The sequence below is a fragment of the Notolepis coatsorum genome (assembly GCF_963971535.1).
Source record: "Notolepis coatsorum genome assembly, chromosome: 17".
Taxonomy (NCBI): domain Eukaryota; kingdom Metazoa; phylum Chordata; class Actinopteri; order Aulopiformes; family Paralepididae; genus Notolepis; species Notolepis coatsorum.
Window position 1 is genome coordinate 86,817,800 of NC_140181.1, and position 19,901 is coordinate 86,837,700.

Consider the following 19,901-nt stretch of genomic DNA (forward strand, 5'->3'; position numbering starts at 1 on the left):
CGGGGATGTTGGGGGTGGAGCCGGGGAGTCTGCATAAAAGAACAGAGAGAATGTCTCGTCTGACCCCCTGACACTGCTGCTGCCGTCCACAAACAGGCGGCCGACATAAGCTCTAATTAGCCACAGTTGCGTAACGATGATAATAGTGGATCGGTAAAAGAGAGTTTCAGTGTAGTTTCAGCTGTCATCTCTCTGAACACTGTGCCACATTGACAGCCCCCCCCCCCCCCCCCCCGCATATAAATTCTGAATTCTGACTCGATTGCCTACACCCTAGTCTCTGTTAACCATACTGTACGACTCTGAACTCCTGAACGCCTATACTAAATGTATACCTACCTTCACTGTCTGCAACTGCCCTACACTGTAATCATAATAATCTGAACTACCCACCTCATACTATAGTCTACCCATATACTCTGTATGATAGCATGTACGACAGAGCTGTATATACCCATATTTATATTCTATATTTTCTATATTTACCGCATATAATAGGGCCCTATGGAATACGCGATCGCGTAATCGCAGGAGGATTTCACGGAATTGAGATATTAACACGGAATTCTGAATTATCGCGGAATGTAGTAGCCAAACTATAAAAACGAACTGGATCGTTTTTTTTTTTTTTTTTTTTTTGATTTTTCTCCCATCCCACTGTTAGTCGTTATGCCAATTCCCAACCCCCTTCCTGGTTGTTGCGCACTTTCCCCTACTGTTGGTCCGAGAGGCTGGAGACTGTCACATGCTTTCCTCCGACGCATGTGCAGCCAGCCGGCAGCCAGCCTGGCAGCGCAGATTCTCACTGGGAGAGTGTAACGTGTGGGAGGCCACACTACCTCTCTCCAGATCCTACCCTCGCTGTGCAGGCGCCCCGACCGAACTGTAGGGGTCGCTGTCCACAACGCCCAGGACCCACCCACGGCTCCCCTCCCCCTAACTCAGCCAAACGAGTTAGTATAGCGATCAGCCCGAGCCAAGGCAATGCTGACTCTCCGGGAGTCGAGACCGCAGCCTCTTGCATTGGTGACAAGCACAATCTCATCTACGCCACCTGACCGCCAACGAACTGGATAGTTGATTTTACTTCATTCGCTGAAATATTCTAAAATCATTAAGTCTGCTATATAAATAAGCCATTCTCCCTTTCTGTGTGTGTGTGTTTGTGTGTGAGTGCGCACGAGCGCACGTCCCATCTCTGGTCTTTGGAAAGACCAGATGAGGTCAGAGGAGTTTGATAGTATTTACTGAGGAAGGATGGTAAGATAATGTTGATATTTAAACTGTATAAAAAATTATTATACAGAGAGAAGCTTCAGCAAGTACAAAACGCTGCTGCATTGAACTGAACTAAAAAATATATATTAAAAAAATCATAACTGAACTGTCTGGCACTGAACATTGAACTGCACTGGCACTGTTTGCAGATGTACTGTTATTAAAGTTAGTTCTGTTTCGTATTAGCTCTCGCTCGGCGTCACTCTCTGCACTGTCCTCGCACACGTGCACACGCACTGAATAAAAGACCACAATGTACCTTTAATCCCAATATTTGTCTGACCACACCCCTATCAGCTTACCCATATAAGCAGGGGTGGGGCCACCCACTCGCCTCCTTCTCGCTTTCACCACAAGGAAGAAGTGCCTCGGTAGATCCCCACACTTGACGTGATGTAATGGAAGAAGAAGTAGGAGAAGAGTTGGAAAACAAGGATACGTTGACATCATATCTTTATTTTCTCTCTCACTATTTTCGAGAAAATACGGCGATATTGTCTTCGTACTGGAGTGTCTGGAAGATGATGATCATTCTAAAAATCCTCCACCGGTTTTCGTATTGGGAGTTCGTGCCGCTACATGCTTTTCCAACTGCAGTCCTTGCTGTGTGCTGGTTGCGGTAAAGGCACAGCTGGGCTGTAGGACGCGCCGCTGTTGTGAGAAGCGGTGGGTTCCTGGTTTTGGTGAGTTATGTTTTGCTGGCAGGCTCCACTTGTCTGTTAGTGCTATGGGTTCAAGTTTCAAGTTTCTTTAATAGTTGTCATACAGAAGTACAGAATACTTTTATACAAAATGCTTCTTACTGTTACGCTCCAGAGACTGTGCAAGACAAGATAAGTATGAAATAAAATAACATAGTAAAATTAGAAGTAAAAAAAACGAGGTCACAGTGTTCAGTTTAGACATATGTACAATGTTCGATGCAGAATAGACGTAACTGAGTTACCATACAATATACAATACTGTGCAGTGTACTAATATACAATACTATATAGTGCAAGGCAGAAATGGGACGAGGTGCAATTTAGGTACAATTCACAGTAGGTGTACGAGTTGTAGTGCAAATCCTTTATCAATAAATATAAAGTGTAAAGTGTGTTTGTGTGATCTAAAGTGTGGAGAGTGGGTGCTGCAGTGTGTTGTTTGTTTGAGTGAGTGTGTGCGTGTGGGTGTGTGTGCTGTGTGCATTTGATGGTTGTTGCATAGTGTTTATTGTTCGTTTAGCAGCCTGATGGCCTGGGGATAGCCCCTGGGGGCTAATTGACAATGTTTATGAAAACCGGCCCCAGGCTAGGGTCCTTTGTTCAGCCTCTTAGGCGACAGAAGACCTTGGTCTGAAGCCCATTATAGTTTTAACTAGTGGGCCGCGACCATTAACACTGGTGATCCCTGTGTTTTCTGGACGAGTGGTTATCTCTCTGTCTTTCATATCCAAATGAGAGTATTCCTTCACGAGGAGATATGGGCATAGATGTTCGATAGCGGAAGATCTATGTTCAAGTCAGCTACACAGGCCAGTTTGGGTATTGTGCTGGCTCCGTCGGGTGTTGGTAAAATCACCGTTGTAAAGCTGTGTTGACATCTTGTTTCTCTTTTCTCTTAAAAAGTGAGGAGGGTTTCAGAACGGCGGCCTGTCTGGGTGAGTGTTATATCATTGTGTACAAGTTCAGGTGATAGCTGCTTAGCTTACGTGCTAGTGGTGGCCTACTGTTAGCCAGTCAGCTGTTAGCTGCGGCGCTAGCCTGCTGTAATCATCACTAGGTGGCCTACTAGGTTAGGCTGGGGAACGTTAGTGTAACTGAGGGGTACAATTCCCTGACTGTATTGATAAGTATGGTATCATTAAACCACTACCGCTTTATGTACTTTAATTACTGGCCATACAGTACATGATATATAAATATGATGAACACTTCCCACATTGAATCGGTTCCACACAAAGGTATAATCAAGTATTTATTGCAGCAAAAGGTACATAATATTCTTCTCTATTATACTTTGGATGCGCTTATAAGGCAAAGGAATATGCGTAGGCAAATCAATAATGAATGTCCATTCTCTGGTTACGCAGGAGGTAATTATACAACCTGAATCTTAGGGAATTATATCTATGGTACACTAGTAATATATAGCGGGAGATACTGGAAGGGTCCCCCCGGTTGTAAGCCAGCAGGGGTAGAGGATCTGTCGGTAGTAGAGAGTCTGGTCAACGATGACTAAGGAGACTCCAAGTACAGGAGACGGTGCAATAGTCTCTTGATCCACAGACGAATACAGCTGTTCTCCGTAGACTGTAGCTCCACAGTGAAGAAAGCTAGCCGGCCTCAGGCTCTCTGAGGCGCGGACTCGACTTGGCTCCTCACAGGGTAAATCCCACACGTGTAGGCGTCGGCGATTCTCCAGTGTACATGTCCACACGGTTCTCGTCTAGGTCTCCTCGGGTGAAAGCGCCATGAAAGCAGCCCAGCCTGGATAAGCACTCTAGCTGATACGAGGAAGCGTTGGTGATGCTGGTCACTGTAGAACTTTAGCCGCACGATACACTATACACAAATAGACTATTACTGACTTAATAGAAATATGTCGCACTCGACGGTATAGCGCCAAACTCTGACAATTCAGTTATTAATTCGCACGCGGTCTCAATGCTCTATTCTGGGGCCAAACAGGCCATACTTCACCGCACGGAGTATCGTGGGTGAGGCTTCAACTTATTGGGTAACTCTAAGACTTCTGACTAAGTGCTTCTGTATTCACCTGCGCCATATTTATATGCACGGCGAACAAACTAGTGCCAACCTCATTTCTGTCTCGTAGCCCTGGGCAAGGCCGGGCATGTCCAGACATGTCTTGACGGTGACTTTGAACCTGACTCTGGAGGCACGGCTCTGGCGCCTGTGGACCGCTGTCCAATAGGAGAATGAAATATTATGGTCTGGGCTAAAGGGATATTCCGTGTATATGTACAAGGAATATACAAGGGATATCAAACGACATACAAATACTATGCAATATATATCAATCAATAAATATATATATTCGGTTTAATCTGATCCTTTGTAACAGCCGCCCCCTAATTAGTCCCACCTAATTAGCTAAGCAGAGACAGATTAACCGCACTGTCCACTACTCAATGTCTGTTGTGAGGGGTCGGGCAGTTCACAAAGTCATGGGTCATGGTCGTCATCGATAGTATCGGGGAGCCTTGGCAGTTCTATTAGCCTCGCCACGGGTCGGGTGTAGATCCGTCCTTGGACGAGCACTTCGGCTGCTCGGACCTTTCCGTCGGCACCGGTGATCACTTTGCTTACGCGGCCAGCCGGCCACATAGCTCGGGGTAGTGACTGGTCGATAATCATGACGACTGTTCCTTCTGTCAAATTGTCTCTCTCTTTCACCCATTTCTGGCGGGTCTGTAGAGACGGTAGATAGTGGAGTAGGAAGCTGTTCCAAAACTTGTCAGCCAATACTTGACTGTACCTCCACATTCTTCGGCCGTTCGCTTCTTCAGGCCTGTACATTGTCTGTGGTAGCGCGGGGTCCAGCCGCCCCATCAAGAGTGTGTTGGGGGTGACTGGGTCGACATCTGCTACATCACTTGAGACGTAACCGAGGGGCTTTGAGTTCAATACTCCCTCGATCTCCGTGAGGACTGTCATTAGGACTTCTTCCGCCACGGTCTGGGCCCCAAGCACGGCGTACAGGGCTGTCTTTATTGAACGTACTTCTCGTTCCCAAGTTCCACCGAAGTGAGGTGCGTTCGGGGGATTAAACTGGAAGTCAATCTGGGATGGAGCGAGGTGGGTCTTAAGTTCTGGGCCCATAGCTTGGAAGCTCTCTCTCAGCTCTCTTTCTCCGCCTTTGAAGTTTGTCCCGTGATCAGACAATAATATAGACGGTTTGCCTTTCCGCGATGTGAATCTTCGGAAGGCCATAAGGAATGAGTCTGTGCTCATGGTTGGAAGGAGTTCTATATGCATCGCTCGGGTGGTCACGCATTTGAATACAATACCCCACCGCTTCTCGGTTCCTCTTCCTTTCTTTATATACAGCGGGCCGAAACAGTCCATACCGGTGGAGTGAAAAGGCTTGTCGCCGAGTCGGAGGCGACAGGGAGGTAGGTCAGCCATCCGGGGTATACTGGGCTGCGCTCGCCACTTACGACAGTCTAGACAGGTTCGCTGGAAGCGCCGCACTGCTTCTCTCCCTTGCAGTATCCAATAACGACGTCTGATCTCCGCGAAGACTCTCTCTGCCCCGGCGTGATGCACATCCTCGTCGTATTTCTTTATGATCAGCTCTGTGACCTTGTGTCGGCTGTTTAAGACTATCGGGTACTTGACGTCATCCGGTAAGTCTGGAGCTCTCCGCAGACGACCACCCACTCTGATGAGACCATGGGCGTCGCTCTCGGGGGCTAGGTGGAGCAGTCTGCTGTCTGATGGGACGGGCTTTGCTCCCTGTAGACAGTCTAGCTCATCGGGGAACGAGTCTCTCTGGGCTCGTTGTAGTAGAAGAAGTTCTGCTTCTTCGTAGTCAGCTGCTGTAATGTCAGTAGTGAGCTGAACCTCTGGGTGGTGCCACAGGAATGTCTTTAGCTGCGCACTCTCTAGGGTGAGGCAATCGTCTATGTCTGGGTCTGTGGAGACGAGTGTGTTCAATCCACAGAACATAGATTTCTTGTTTTCGGCCTCCTCTTTACTCGCTTCCCGTGGGGTGGGTGTAGGCCACTCTTCTTCCGGGAGCTTGAGGAACTCTGGCCCGTCACTGTACAGGTTGTGACGGGTGAGGTCATCCAGGGACATTCCCCGGGTGATGACGTCAGCTGGGTTGTGTTTTGTGTCCACATACCTCCAGCTTGCTACTTCTGTTAAATCTTGAATCTCTGTGACTCTGACTCCCACGAAGACCTTGTATCTGCACGAATCAGACCGGATCCATGTGAGTACTGTCGTGGAGTCTGATCGGGTAGGGGAGGGTGCCCTTGACCCTTGTCTTGACGAGGCCCTGGAACCCCGTGCGGAGGGAGGGGGTGTTGCCCTGGTGATCAGCTGCTCCATTATCTGCGCTTGTAATCGGTCGCGCTCGGCTTGGTGAGAGCGAGGTCGCGCTCTGCTTCTCTTTGGGCACCGGCAGCGGCGCGCTGGGCTTCGGCGGCGGCGCGCTGGGCTTCGGCCCGGTCCCTTACCATATTCTCTTCCGTCTGAAGGCGTCTAATCTCTAGACGTATACGATCTTCGTCGCTCCGTTGCTGCGCTTGAAGGCGTTCTCTTTCCATGGAAGAATGTTCGCGCTCACTAAGCGTCTGTGCTTGGAGTCGATCGCGCTCTGTTGAGGCTGCTAGGCTGGCGAGGAATGCCTGTGCCAGCATCTTGTCCGCCTCGCTGGGGGAAGACGCTGGTTGAGGTGATCCGCTCCTGGCAGTACTCGTTGGAGATCTGTTCTCCTGTGGCGAGTCCTGGAGATCCATCTCCGGAATGCTCTCCTCTTCTTGTAGCGGGTAGAGTTCCATCCCTGGAGGGCTGTCTTTATCCTGGAGCTCTCCGGGGACTACTTCTTCGGTCTTGGCGGGGGGTAAAGTCATGTCGGGTTTTACTATCTACTTTTTCCGCGTTTACCGTCTGTAGAAAGCTAGGTAGTATATTGGCAACGTAATCCTCTAAGTACTGAGGTGTCTGCCGTCTACGCTGCGGGCGATCTACTTTAGGAGAACCGTTTTGTGGAGTGTTCATCATAGGCCATGTCAATATTAATACCACTATATTAATATTACACTAGTTACCCTCCGGCTCGAAGGACCAATTGTAACTGAGGGGTACAATTCCCTGACTGTATTGATAAGTATGGTATCATTAAACCACTACCGCTTTATGTACTTTAATTACTGGCCATACAGTACATGATATATAAATATGATGAACACTTCCCACATTGAATCGGTTCCACACAAAGGTATAATCAAGTATTTATTGCAGCAAAAGGTACATAATATACTTCTCTATTATACTTTGGATGCGCTTATAAGGCAAAGGAATATGCGTAGGCAAATCAATAATGAATGTCCATTCTCTGGTTACGCAGGAGGTAATTATACAACCTGAATCTTAGGGAATTATATCTATGGTACACTAGTAATATATAGCGGGATATACTGGAAGGGTCCCCCCGGTTGTAAGCCAGCAGGGGTAGAGGATCTGTCGGTAGTAGAGAGTCTGGTCAACGATGACTAAGGAGACTCCAAGTACAGGAGACGGTGCAATAGTCTCTTGATCCACAGACGAATACAGCTGTTCTCCATAGACTGTAGCTCCACAGTGAAGAAAGCTAGCCGGCCTCAGGCTCTCTGAGGCGCGGACTCGACTTGGCTCCTCACAGGGTAAATCCCACACGTGTAGGCGTCGGCGATTCTCCGCTCCATAAATCACAGGACCAAAACAAATATAATCCAGCCGCAAAGGGCTATGTAGTCGTCGGGTAGATTAATCCAGTGTACATGTCCACACGGTTCTCGTCTAGGTCTCCTCGGGTGAAAGCGCCATGAAAGCAGCCCAGCCTGGATAAGCACTCTAGCTGATACGAGGAAGCGTTGGTGATGCTGGTCACTGTAGAACTTTAGCCGCACGATACACTATACACAAATAGACTATTACTGACTTAATAGAAATATGTCGCACTCGACGGTATAGCGCCAAACTCTGACAATTCAGTTATTAATTCGCACACGGTCTCAATGCTCTATTCTGGGGCCAAACAGGCCATACTTCACCGCACGGAGTATCGTGGGTGAGGCTTCAACTTATTGGGTAACTCTAAGACTTCTGACTAAGTGCTTCTGTATTCACCTGCGCCATATTTATATGCACAGCGAACAAACTAGTGCCAACCTCATTTCTGTCTCGTAGCCCTGGGCAAGGCCGGGCATGTCCAGACATGTCTTGACGGTGACTTTGAACCTGACTCTGGAGGCACGGCTCTGGCGCCTGTGGACCGCTGTCCAATAGGAGAATGAAATATTATGGTCTGGGCTAAAGGGATATTCCGTGTATATGTACAAGGAATATACAAGGGATATCAAACGACATACAAATACTATGCAATATATATCAATCAATAAATATATATATTCGGTTTAATCTGATCCTTTGTAACAGTTAGCTTGCTGCTATCGGCCTAGGTCCAGCGCGGGGTGGCTCCGGCACCTCGCGCGCCGCCGCGGTTCCCGACTCTCCTCTCCCTCACGGGGAGAGGCGGAGGGGATTCGAAGCTACACTCTTGACTACGACGTCATCTTTGACAGGGGATGTTCGTCGACCCTGCCCTGAGCCAGGACCGCAAGGATTGCGTCAACAAAGACGACCGTAGCGACGGGTTGGAGCGGCGACGCTGCCCAGTTCGAACAACACAGGACGGCTGTGTTTTCTACGGGGCCTTGAGACTGCACTTCGCTGATCTACGCTCCGGGTAGGACAAAGGTTTGGCCAGACCTTATACGCGTCTTCTGGCTTTACCTTCTACATGTTTTGTAAATAACGCTGTTTTCAATCTGTACAGCTCGCGTGGGAAGTCTCTCTGGGGATTCCCGTCTCCTTCCTATGGGAGGGTGGTGGGATGTAAAAATGTGAAAATTTTTTACCCCCGGCTGTGTAGACTGGGATACATACTGTTGGTGCTTCCTTCTTTTCTATTCAAAAAGTGTTGGAGTTAGGAAGTGTCACACCCCTCTTGTCGTTCCCCTGGGCGCCTTGGGGATTCAATGACAGGTCTAAATAGCCTGTTCATTGATGTGGGTGTGTCCCGACGCACGTATAGTGCTAGCTCGCTGTAAACAGGCGACTGACTGGCACGCCTTGGTTGCTTGGGGTTAAAACGGCGTTTTTATAAAGCAACTGGGATGGGGGTTTTTCCTCTTCCGACGACCACATCCCACGACCTGGGTTGGTTATCGACGGATTCTCGTTCATGTCTGGGGGATGATGACGGAATGGATCTGAACATATGTAGAGGGGTCTCACGCCCTGGGGGTGGGCCACCAGGCGCGGTTCGCCCGAACGTCTGGGTGGCGCCTTCTTTTCATGTTAAGATCGACACGCATATCTGCCCTTTCTCCTGGAGTAGGCATTAGTGGTCTGCAAGGGCCTTGAAATGAAGCCCGTACCCAGCCCGAGCCCGTGAACTTCAGGCCCTGCCCGAAAATAAGCCCGACTGTAAATAATATTTTAGGCCCTAGCCCTCGTGAAAACCCGATTTTTTTTTTATTATTTATTATTAATTTTTTTTAATTTTTTTTTAAATATTCGAAACACGGTTTTATATGAACTTAATAAATAAACAAAAACGAAAATGTTCAATAGGTCTACCTAAATAACAGATAGTGAAAACGAAAGAAACATTAATATATATATTATAAAATATAGCCAAAAATTATTTTATTTTTTTGTTTTAAATATTCTAAACACTGTTTATATATTAACTTAATAAATAAACAAAAACGAAAATGTCCAATAGGTCTAACTAAATAACACATTATCATGCTGAAAACTAACAACCAGTATAGCCTTTTTTCGCAAATTCTATTTCCCAGCGCGAGTCAGCCTCGTAAAACTCGTAATTTGAAGGCTATATGGAATCTTCTTTGACACACACACACACACACACACACGACACAATAGCCTACTCAGTCACTGTACAAACAAACAGAAAACATAAATAAGATTTCGAGCAGAGCAACATTTATATAATGAAAGCGCAACAGAACAGGGCAGCAGCGACGTCACCCCAGACACCAGCAAATAATAATAATCAAACTCACCACTTCGCTGTGTTGATGTCAGCAAGGCGTTGAACAACGTTAACAACGTTAACATCCAAGAACAAATTAAAACATTCGCCAACTGGCTATATTCCAACTTCAACCTATGCCGCTTCGGTCTGGTTAATTTGTTCATCATCCACCTGAGCCGCGCGCTCCCCTCGAGTTATCATCCACCTGAGCCGCGCGCTCCCCTCGAGTTATCATCCACCTGAGCCGCGCGCTCCCCTCGAGTTATCATCCACCTGAGCCGCGCGCTCCCCTCGAGTTATCATCCACCTGAGCCGCGCGCTCCCCTCGAGTTATCATCCACCTGAGCCGCGCGCTCCCCTCGAATCATCCACCTGAGCCGCGCGCTCCCCTCGAGTTATCATCCACCTGAGCCGCGCGCTCCCCTCGAGTTATCATCCACCTGAGCCGCGCGCTCCCCTCGAGTTCCCTGCAGGCTGCGGAGGGAGACATCCAAATGTTTCCAAAAATGCAACTTTCCCTTATTTTATCTGTTAACCTATACATCTTGACTCCTCAGACACGAGGCTTTCACGCTCTGATGACAGCACTACGTTACGCGAAAATGAAACAGAAACTTAAGGTTAACCTATAACCCTATGAGTATAGCGAGCAATAGTACCCAGCTGCAGCTCCGGAGACCAGCGCTTACAAGCCCCGCACATACAAGCCCGCACATAGCAACCCCTCGCTTCCATTGGCTGATTTTGGTCACGTGATTTTGGGTCACGTTGCACGTTGCACTGCGGGATTGATTGATTGATTGATTGAAAACTTTATTAACAGATTGCCGTATGATTTGGGTCACGTTGCACTGCGGGATTGATTGATTGATTGATTGATTCATTGATTCATTGATTCATTGATTGATTGATTGAAAACTTTATTAACAGATTGATTGATTGATTGAAAACTTTATTAACAGATTGCCGAATGGGTACACGTGACCACAGGCCCTGATTGATTGATTGAAAACTTTATTAACAGATTGTAGAATGGGTACACGTGACCTGACCGATTGATTGATTGATTGATTGATTGATTGATTGAAAACTTTATTAACAGATTGCAGAATGGGTACAGTGACCGATTGATTGATTGATTGATTGATTGATTGATTGATTGATTGAAAACTTTATTAACAGATTGCAGAATGCAGTACAGCTCAATACACACAATTGTTAAGGGGATGCAGACCATGCAGTACTGTTACATTTGTGACATACAGTAAATATATACAAGGGGGAGGGAACTGTACATTTATGATGAATTGAAAATGGGGGACCCTGATGTAAACAAGACGGAAGTCTTTCTCTGGTCTGCATCCCCTTAACAATTGTGTGTATTGAGCTGTACTGCAGATATATTTCAATTGCCTTACTTATTTACATAAGTATTATAGGCCTACAGCAGTATTGTACAGACAGTCTGTGTGAAGTCTGTGTGGTTATCCAGCTGCACAAAGGCAGAGCAAGAGGCTCTACAGAGGGTGGTGATGATAAAGCCATGATAAAGACCTTCAATCAGCTGAAGGGGAATCCCTCCAAGCTGCTGTCAGCGCTACACACCTTCGGCCGCTCTGGTATCAGCCATGCATCAAAACGTGCACACGCACTCAGGCGAGTCGCTAACCGTGCTGGGCCAAGTATAGCGGCTCAACCCACCTCTGTTGCCCGTCGTAAAATGAAGCTCGGGGGTCGACGACGGCTCGCTGCGGGGAGGCCGAAGAAAAGTGTGGTGAGCACAGACCATCGCTATAGTTTCCCAACAGGAGTAAAGTCTGGAACGCACCACAGCCTGTCACAAGCAGTAGAGATGTGTCGTAGCAATCCGAAGTGACATTGACCACCAATATAGCATGTACATAAAGACCCAGTGCCTCATCCGTAGCTAATATTGCACTACCACAGGACCTAGCATGTCCTACCATGCTCTGTAAATAACTTATGTACATATACCGATATGCCCTACTCTGTTTACTTGTTTTATTGCACAATGTCGTTCTATTGGATTCTATTATATGTTATTACTATTGTATTATGCACATCTTTGCGGGCACGACCACCCGCATTTAATTTTTTTTTTTTTTTTTTATATTTTTTGCACAAATCTCTCCAATATTCAAAACATCTCTTTCCACATCACCATATGCAACTTCCAAGATTTGCCTTTTTCTTTTTTGTAAGAACATACAAAACATGTAAAGGACTCATACAAATACATTAACAACTCAAGTTCAAGTTCAAGTTCTTTAATAGTTGTCATACAGAAGTACAGAATACTTTCATACAAAATGCTTCTTACTGTTACGCTCCAGAGACTGTGCTAGACAAGATAGTATCAAATAACATAATAACATAATATAGCATGAATTTAGAAGAAGAAAATGAGGTCACAGTGTTCGGTAAGCGTCCCAGACACATGTAGGTGTGCATGATAGCATGCATGCATGTGTGTCTCCAACATATGTATGTGGGTACGTGTATTGATTGATTGATTGATTGATTGAATTGATTGATTGATTGATTGAAAAGTTTATTAACAGATTGCAGAATGGGTACAACTGACATGGAAAATAAAAAAGACTTACGAAAAAAAGAAAAATACTATACTATACATTGTGCGTATACATCCCTGATATATATACTTTGCATGTAGACCGATCTACCTGCGAGCAGGTATGTGCTGCATCCTCTATCGGGATGCCACCCTTCTCCATATTGCATGTGAGAGAAAGCGTCCCAGACACATGTAGGTGTGCATGATAGCATGCATGCATGTGTGTCTCCAACATATGTATGTGGGTACGTGTATTGATTGATTGATTGAATTGATTGATTGATTGATTGAAAAGTTTATTAACAGATTGCAGAATGGGTACAGTACAGTACATCTCAATACATACAATTGTTAAGGGGATGCAGACCAGAGAAAGACTTTCATCTTGTTTACATCAGGGTCCCCCATTTTCAATTCATCATAACATATATGACATACATGACATACAGATAGACAGTACTGCTACATCTATACATTTATGACATATCAGATTTGCAAATACAGTACTGTTTGTGATACAAAAGTGTCCAGAAAAGGAGTGTATATACATTTGGCGTAGAAACTGTACATTGGAGGAGGTTGGTGGGGTGGGGTTGGGTGGGTTGGGTGAGGGCTGTGTACGTAAGCATGTGTACATGCCTCACATGTGTGTGTGTGTGCATCTTCCAGGTATGCGACTGTACTCCTATCTCTTGTGTGTGTCTCGTATCCATGTGTGCCTCCGCCCCCTATGTGAGTGTATATCTCAGGTGTGCATATATATGTGCGTCTCAGCTACGTATGTGTGTGTCTCCTATGTACATGTATATCCCCCATATGTGTCAGTGAGAGCCTATACCTCAACTATGTGTATATGTAGGTGTGTGTATGCCTATTTCCTATAAGTGAGTATGTGCATGTATGTGTGCCCCTGACATGTATAACTTAGCCTTGTGCATATGAGTGTGTGTAAACCTATTATGTACACATACGAATATGTGTATCCTAGATACTTGTATGCGGCTAAACATGCACATATGAGAGTGTGATAGAGACAGTGACCATTCCATAGATATACCATCCGGACATAAAATCCATGTACATACATATATAACACATTATAAAGTACAAGTACCATCAGATCAGATCCCCTTTTTCATATTCATCCTTGATATCATTGTAACCCCACCTTAATCATTTGTCCCCAGACCGTTCAGTCAGGTGTAGAAAACTGTCCCATAAACGTGTATGCAAATAAACAACTTGTGACAAATAAAACTCTTGACTTGACCACCAGCCTCTCTATCTAAATGTTATATTGTTAACTGTCTAGTTAGGCATTAACTGTGTTAATCTAAATGTTATATTGTTAACTGTCTAGTTAAGGCATTAACTGGGTTAATTAATCTAAATGTTATATTGTTAACTGTCTAGTTAAGGCATTAACTGGGTTAAGTGGGGAGTGCGTCATGGTACAGTTTCAGTAAGTGGGGAGTGTAAACAAGTTGAACGCGTCACGTGAAATAACGTTACGTGAATAAACATATAACGTTACAATGTACAGTTTCTGACAGCTGGCTGTGTTGTGAAATGTGCATAACGTTATGAATAAACCGCGAAGTCACGCGAAATAACGTTATAAACGCGAATCTGGTAGTATATTTATTTGTATCTTCTTGAGATGATAACATTAACATCCGCATTTTACCGCATGGCGAGCTAAACCAATCAGAGAGGGGCTTCGCTCAACCAATCAAAGAGGGGGCTGCAGAAATGGAGCCCAACCAATCAGAGAGGCGTCTGCAGAACTTCAGCCATTGGGTGGGACCCAAATCACGTCACCAAAATCAGCCAATGGAAGCGAGGGGTTGCTATGTGCGGTGCTTGTATGTGCGGGGCTTGTAAGCGCTGGTCTCCGGAGCTGCAGCTGGAAGCATCTCATAGCGAGCGCAAAAAAAAAAAAAAAAAAAAGACGCAATAAAAATTTTTTTTTTTAAAGAGGGCACTGCCCGGCCCGGCCGAGCCCGAATTATTTATTTAAAAACAAAGCCCTACCCAGCCCGAACCCGTCGGGTCGGGTAGGGCCCCGTCGGGCTTGGGCAAGGTTGCAGTGCACTAGTAGGCATGTCGGCGTGGTTAGGGCACGGGACTGGTTCTGGTCACGCTGGTCCGGATCAGTTGAACCCGTTGTCCGCCGGGGATGCAGATCTGCTGTTCTGGTACCCTGAGGGACTTGGGCTTTTTTCAGGGGGAAAAATGCCAGGTTGATCCGGGTGTCACAGGGTTAAGCACTATGGAGACCCTGGTTGGGTACGTATTTTACTCAGCACTGTCGTAATGGCTTACGGCCATGCCAACCTGTACACGCTCGATCTCGTCAGATCTCGGCCGCTACACAGGTTGGTCCTGGTTAGTACTTGGTTGGGAGACCGCCTGGGAATACCAAGTACGGTGTGCTTAGGGGCGGGTTCTCCATTCTTTTTCGCTCCTCTCTCACGCATGGCGAATAGGGGCCTCCTCTGGTGACCCTGTGCTCCCCGTATCGCCAGGCCCGGTCCGAAGTAATGTTTCGTCGACCCGTAGGCCTGGGTTAACCCTTTTTTGAAAACTGAAACACTTGTACTGCGGTATAGCCGGTGTATACCCGCAGGTGTGTTTTGGAGTTTTTTCTTGAGGGGTTATAGGAACAACCACCGCATTGGGTAACACCAAGGTGGTTGATTCCCTGGTGTGTTGGAGCAGTGTTAACTCCCGGGTTCACCGTTTGAGGGTGCCCCTGCACGTTCATGACGTCTGCCAATCGTGTCAGCCTTCTCTGCCTCAACCCCTCTGGGTGGGGGTTTTTAAATGGAGGCTTGGTCACGCAACACCGCCAGCTTACGCTCCTTCCGCCGGGGCGGCTGTGTTCAGCTGTCCCCTCTGGCGCCTGTCTCGTCCGCAGTCTCCAGGCTAGGGTTAATAGCCTGTTGCCTGGTTTTTCCCCGGTGCGCTGCCTGCTTCCGTTGGTTAACCTTTTTTGTGTGCTTACGGCCATGCTGACTGCCTGTTCTGCAGGGTCAGTGTGCCAGGCGGTGTACTATTGGGGGGACAGGGCCCGCTCGGCTGAGGGGCCTTTGTCCGAATACGCTGGCGATGTGGGGGGCGGGGTCACTAAGTGCCCACCTGGTGGGGTCTTGATGCTGGCATCATGGACTCCTCCGGGCCCCCGTTCCAGGGGGTCCAGTCCCTTTGGTGGGTCTGGGTCTTCCTTCGCGCTCCGCTGCTACGGCCTTGCCACGGGGTTGGGTTTGCCCTTGACCCCGTGATTCTGGGGGCAGTAACGAGGTTGTTTCCTCCGTTCGTTCCCGGGTGGCATGCGGGTTGTGCGTGTGTGTAGTCGTGGGGTCAAGCCACGGTCTGCTCACCCTGTGCGTTGAGTTGCTTGAGTGCCTCTTCGCACGGTCGGGTCCGTCGCCCTCCCGTGAAGCCCCCAATAGGGGGGGTGCCCTCCATTAGGGTGGGTCGGGGGGGCTCGGCCCTCCCTGTTCTGATGGTTGTGGGGGGCTTTCAGCGGGGTGTATTTGTCGGCCGATGGCTCTCGCTCGGCCTCCCTTGTGCAGAGAGTGACACAGAGCGAGAGCTAATACGAAATAGAACGTTAGGTTATGACTATAACCAAGTTCTGTTAGTATAGCGACGCTCGGCGTCCGACGCCGCTGCAGCCCTTGACCTCGCCTTGTGGTGAAAGCTTGGGAAGGAGGCGAGTGGGTGGCCCCACCCCTGCTTATATGGGTAAACTGAAAGGGGTGTGGTCAGACAAATATTGGGATTAAAGGTACATTGTGGTCTTTTATTCAGTGCGTTCGTGTGCGAGGACAGTGCAGAGAGTGACGCCGAGCGTCGCTATACTAACAGAACTTGGTTATAGTCATAACCTAACGTTACAAACATCATTTTGTATTGTTTTTTTTGTTAAATCCAAAGGAAAAAATATTAAATCAGAGAAATCAGAAAACAGGAAAATTCATATCCAAAAACAGGAAAAGATAAAACAGATTTCATAGGGCCCTAGCATATATATATATATATATATCCATGTGTCTGAATATAACTGCATATAACCCCTCTACATACTTATTTATACACCTGCAAATAACCCTTTGCTCTGTATGATGTACATGTACAAATGCTGTATATACATATATATATATTTATTTATTTATTGTCACCACATAATATCTATCCACAACTGTCTGTATTTACCTGCACATAGTCCTTTTACATATCTGTAGATAGTATATATCTTTCAGTACATATCCTACTCTCTTACTAGTTACGCTGCTGGACAGTATAACTACTACCATACTAATCTAATCTAATCTACTGTCCCTCTGGTGCAGGAGAGACGTGTTATTAGGTGGTCTGCCGTGTGTGTGTGTGTGTGTGTGTGTGTGTGTGTGTGTGTGTGTGTGTGTGTGTGTGTGTGTGTGTGTGTGTGTGTGTGTGTGTGTGTGTGTGTGTGTGTGTGTGTGTGTGTGTGTGTGTGTGTGTGTGCTTGCATGTGTGTGTGTACACTTGCATGCTCATGTTTGTGCATACTGCTCAGAGGTAATTGAATTAGTCAGTGAGCCAGCCAGATTAGCACGGTGGTGAGACAACCTCCCTCCCTCTCCCCCTCTCCCTCCACACAGCCACTAGACACATCATATCTATATCATATCTGCATCTCAGGAGAGCCTGTGACTGATCCACATCCACATTAGTCAGGCTACTACGGCCTCCAAACCCATCAAGGTGTTACAGGAAATAAAACAGGAAACGGGACAGATTAAAAGTTTGAGCAGAAAGCAGCACTTTTGGTCAATGTTAGCATGGTGTTATTCACTGTCAATAATAATTTATATTCTCCTTTGTTTCAGTACAATTTACTCAAGCATAGTAACAGACACAATATTTCTGACACTGGGAATACATTCCCTGAGGTCCATAGATGTTCCTAGATACCAAGAACATGCACATTGACCTTGTAGAAGTGGAGCAATCTTCCATTTACTTGAGCATGTACTTTTAGGCAGATTTTCTGAAAATATGGCCGCAGCTTAACAGGTTAAGAGGTTAAAGAAAATAGATGTTCTCTAATACCACAACTGATCAGATCACACATGTTGTCTGGTGGTTTCATACAGGTCGGCACACAGGCTACAGAACAGAAGAGTTGGTGTCTGCTGTTGGGGTGACCTATTCATCTTGATTTGAAATATGTAAGTGCGCTTGTTGTTGGAGTGTCGACTTCTCTATTGCTTGGCAATTTATTGATGAAATTGTTGAATGAAACACTGTAAGTGCGCCTGTTGCTGGGGTGCCGACTTCTTTATTGCTCAGCCTATGAGTTATTGATTGATTTAAGAAGCTCATATGTGGTTTGTTGTCTCCACTTGTCATGCTTTTGACCATCATTTAGACATTGAGGTCTCAACACTGCAAGACAAGTTGCAAAGGAGAATAAGGGAGGGAGGGGGGGCTGATTAATAAGAGGTAAAGTGGCAGACAGTACAGCAAAACTGATCAGAGGTGGGAGGGGGATGATATAAACACAACAGAGTGATCAGGGGTGGGAGGGGGATAATATAAACACAACAGAGTGATCAGGGGTGGGAGGGGGATAATATAAACACAACAGAGTGATCAGGGGTGGGAGGGGAATGATGTAAACACAACAGAGTTATCAGGGGTGGGAGGGGGATGATGTAAACAAACAGCAGTGCAGAACTCAGACGAGATTGGCTCTGTCCATACATTTTTAATGTTTGTTTATTTTTCATCTGAGAGGGTTGTCTGTGTGAGTTAACATAATTGTGTTTGTTTGGGTACAACGCCTTAACACTTGACAGCTTTTTAATTCTCCGGTTCCGTTTTCACCCCATGCCTGACAAAACAATATCTAAAGTTTAACCAATATCTGGGGAAAAGAGGAAGCTAGTAGGGGAGACAACAGAAATGCACCCTGAATGCATTTCAACGGCTGCATGCTAATTCATTGTTCCTGACACACCACTAATCACCTCGACCAGCCCAGAGCAGGCTCCACAACCGCGGGCAAGGACTGACTTGACCAACAGCTGGAGAGCTAACTGCTGGAGAACTGTTAGAACTGTCAGAACTGTCAGAACTGTCAGGACCTCCGCTTACATGCAGCAAGAACAGAGAGACTCAGACTCAGCTTCTTCCCCCAGGCCATCAGAACACTGAACACTGATCTCTCCACACACAAGCACACATGAACACACACACACACACACACACACACACACACACACACACACACACACACACACACACACACACACACACACACACACACACACACACACACACACACACACACACACACACACACACAACAAATTTCACTTTAAGAAACATAACTGTACATTATTATTGTATAGTACTTTACCTTAATTTTTTATTTTTTTTTAAGATTTATTTTTTAGCATGTATTGCTTTTCATGGTCAGACATGACCGACAGATGAGGAGAGGATGAACGGGAGAAGAGGCGGGGAAGATATGCAACAAATGTCACGGGAGCCACGATGGCGCCGCACTTTACCTTACTTCTTTTTCTATTTTTCTCCCATCCCAATTTCGTATCATCCAATTCAACCCTCCCCTGTCTCGAACACTGTTTCTTGCCTCCCACAAGCCGGCTGCAATGTGGACTAAGTCATACATAGCACAAGTCCCCTCCGATACTCGAGGTAACAGCAGTCGCATTTTTTCACCTGCGCGGCGCGATCTTTCAGCGTCAGGGGTCTGGGCTTTGGAGGGGCCCCGCCCCCATCCGAGCGACAGGGAACCACCACGGCCTCTCTGTTGATCATGGACCCGGGTCCTGGAGGAGTGAGGAGCTAGGAGGTCTTCACGGTACAGTATGTCCAAGAGGGAGCTGTCTGCTGGAGGCTGGAGCCAGCAGAGCGGTCAGACTGACATATAAGGCTGCTGTCCAGAACTGCAATGGCCAATACTTGGTCGGATACGTGACGCATGCCCGCAAACAGAGTGAACAGAGACACCATCGTGAACACGCGTCGATGACACACACACGCGCACGGGTACACACACATACATGGTGACACACACAAATATACAGTCACACACATAGGCATGCACACAATCAATGGCACCAACACACACACACACACACACACACACACACACACACACACACACACACACACAGTCGCTTGCGGTGATGAGATTGGACTACAGTTCATTGTGATAGTGGCATGT

General features: G+C 46.7%; 1 protein-coding gene across 1 annotated transcript in view; it reads right to left on the reverse strand.

Moving 5' to 3' along the window:
* Positions 1 to 19,687, reverse strand: part of LOC311244125 (sterile alpha motif domain-containing protein 10-like) — a gene marked incomplete at both ends in the record, with an annotated part of 179,022 nt that extends 159,335 nt beyond the window's left edge. The window contains one exon of the mRNA XM_084333535.1: positions 19,600 to 19,687. Coding sequence (XP_084189661.1) covers positions 19,600 to 19,687 — 88 coding nt within the window. The remainder of the gene's footprint in view (positions 1 to 19,599) is intronic.
* Positions 19,688 to 19,901: the final 214 nt, after the last annotated feature.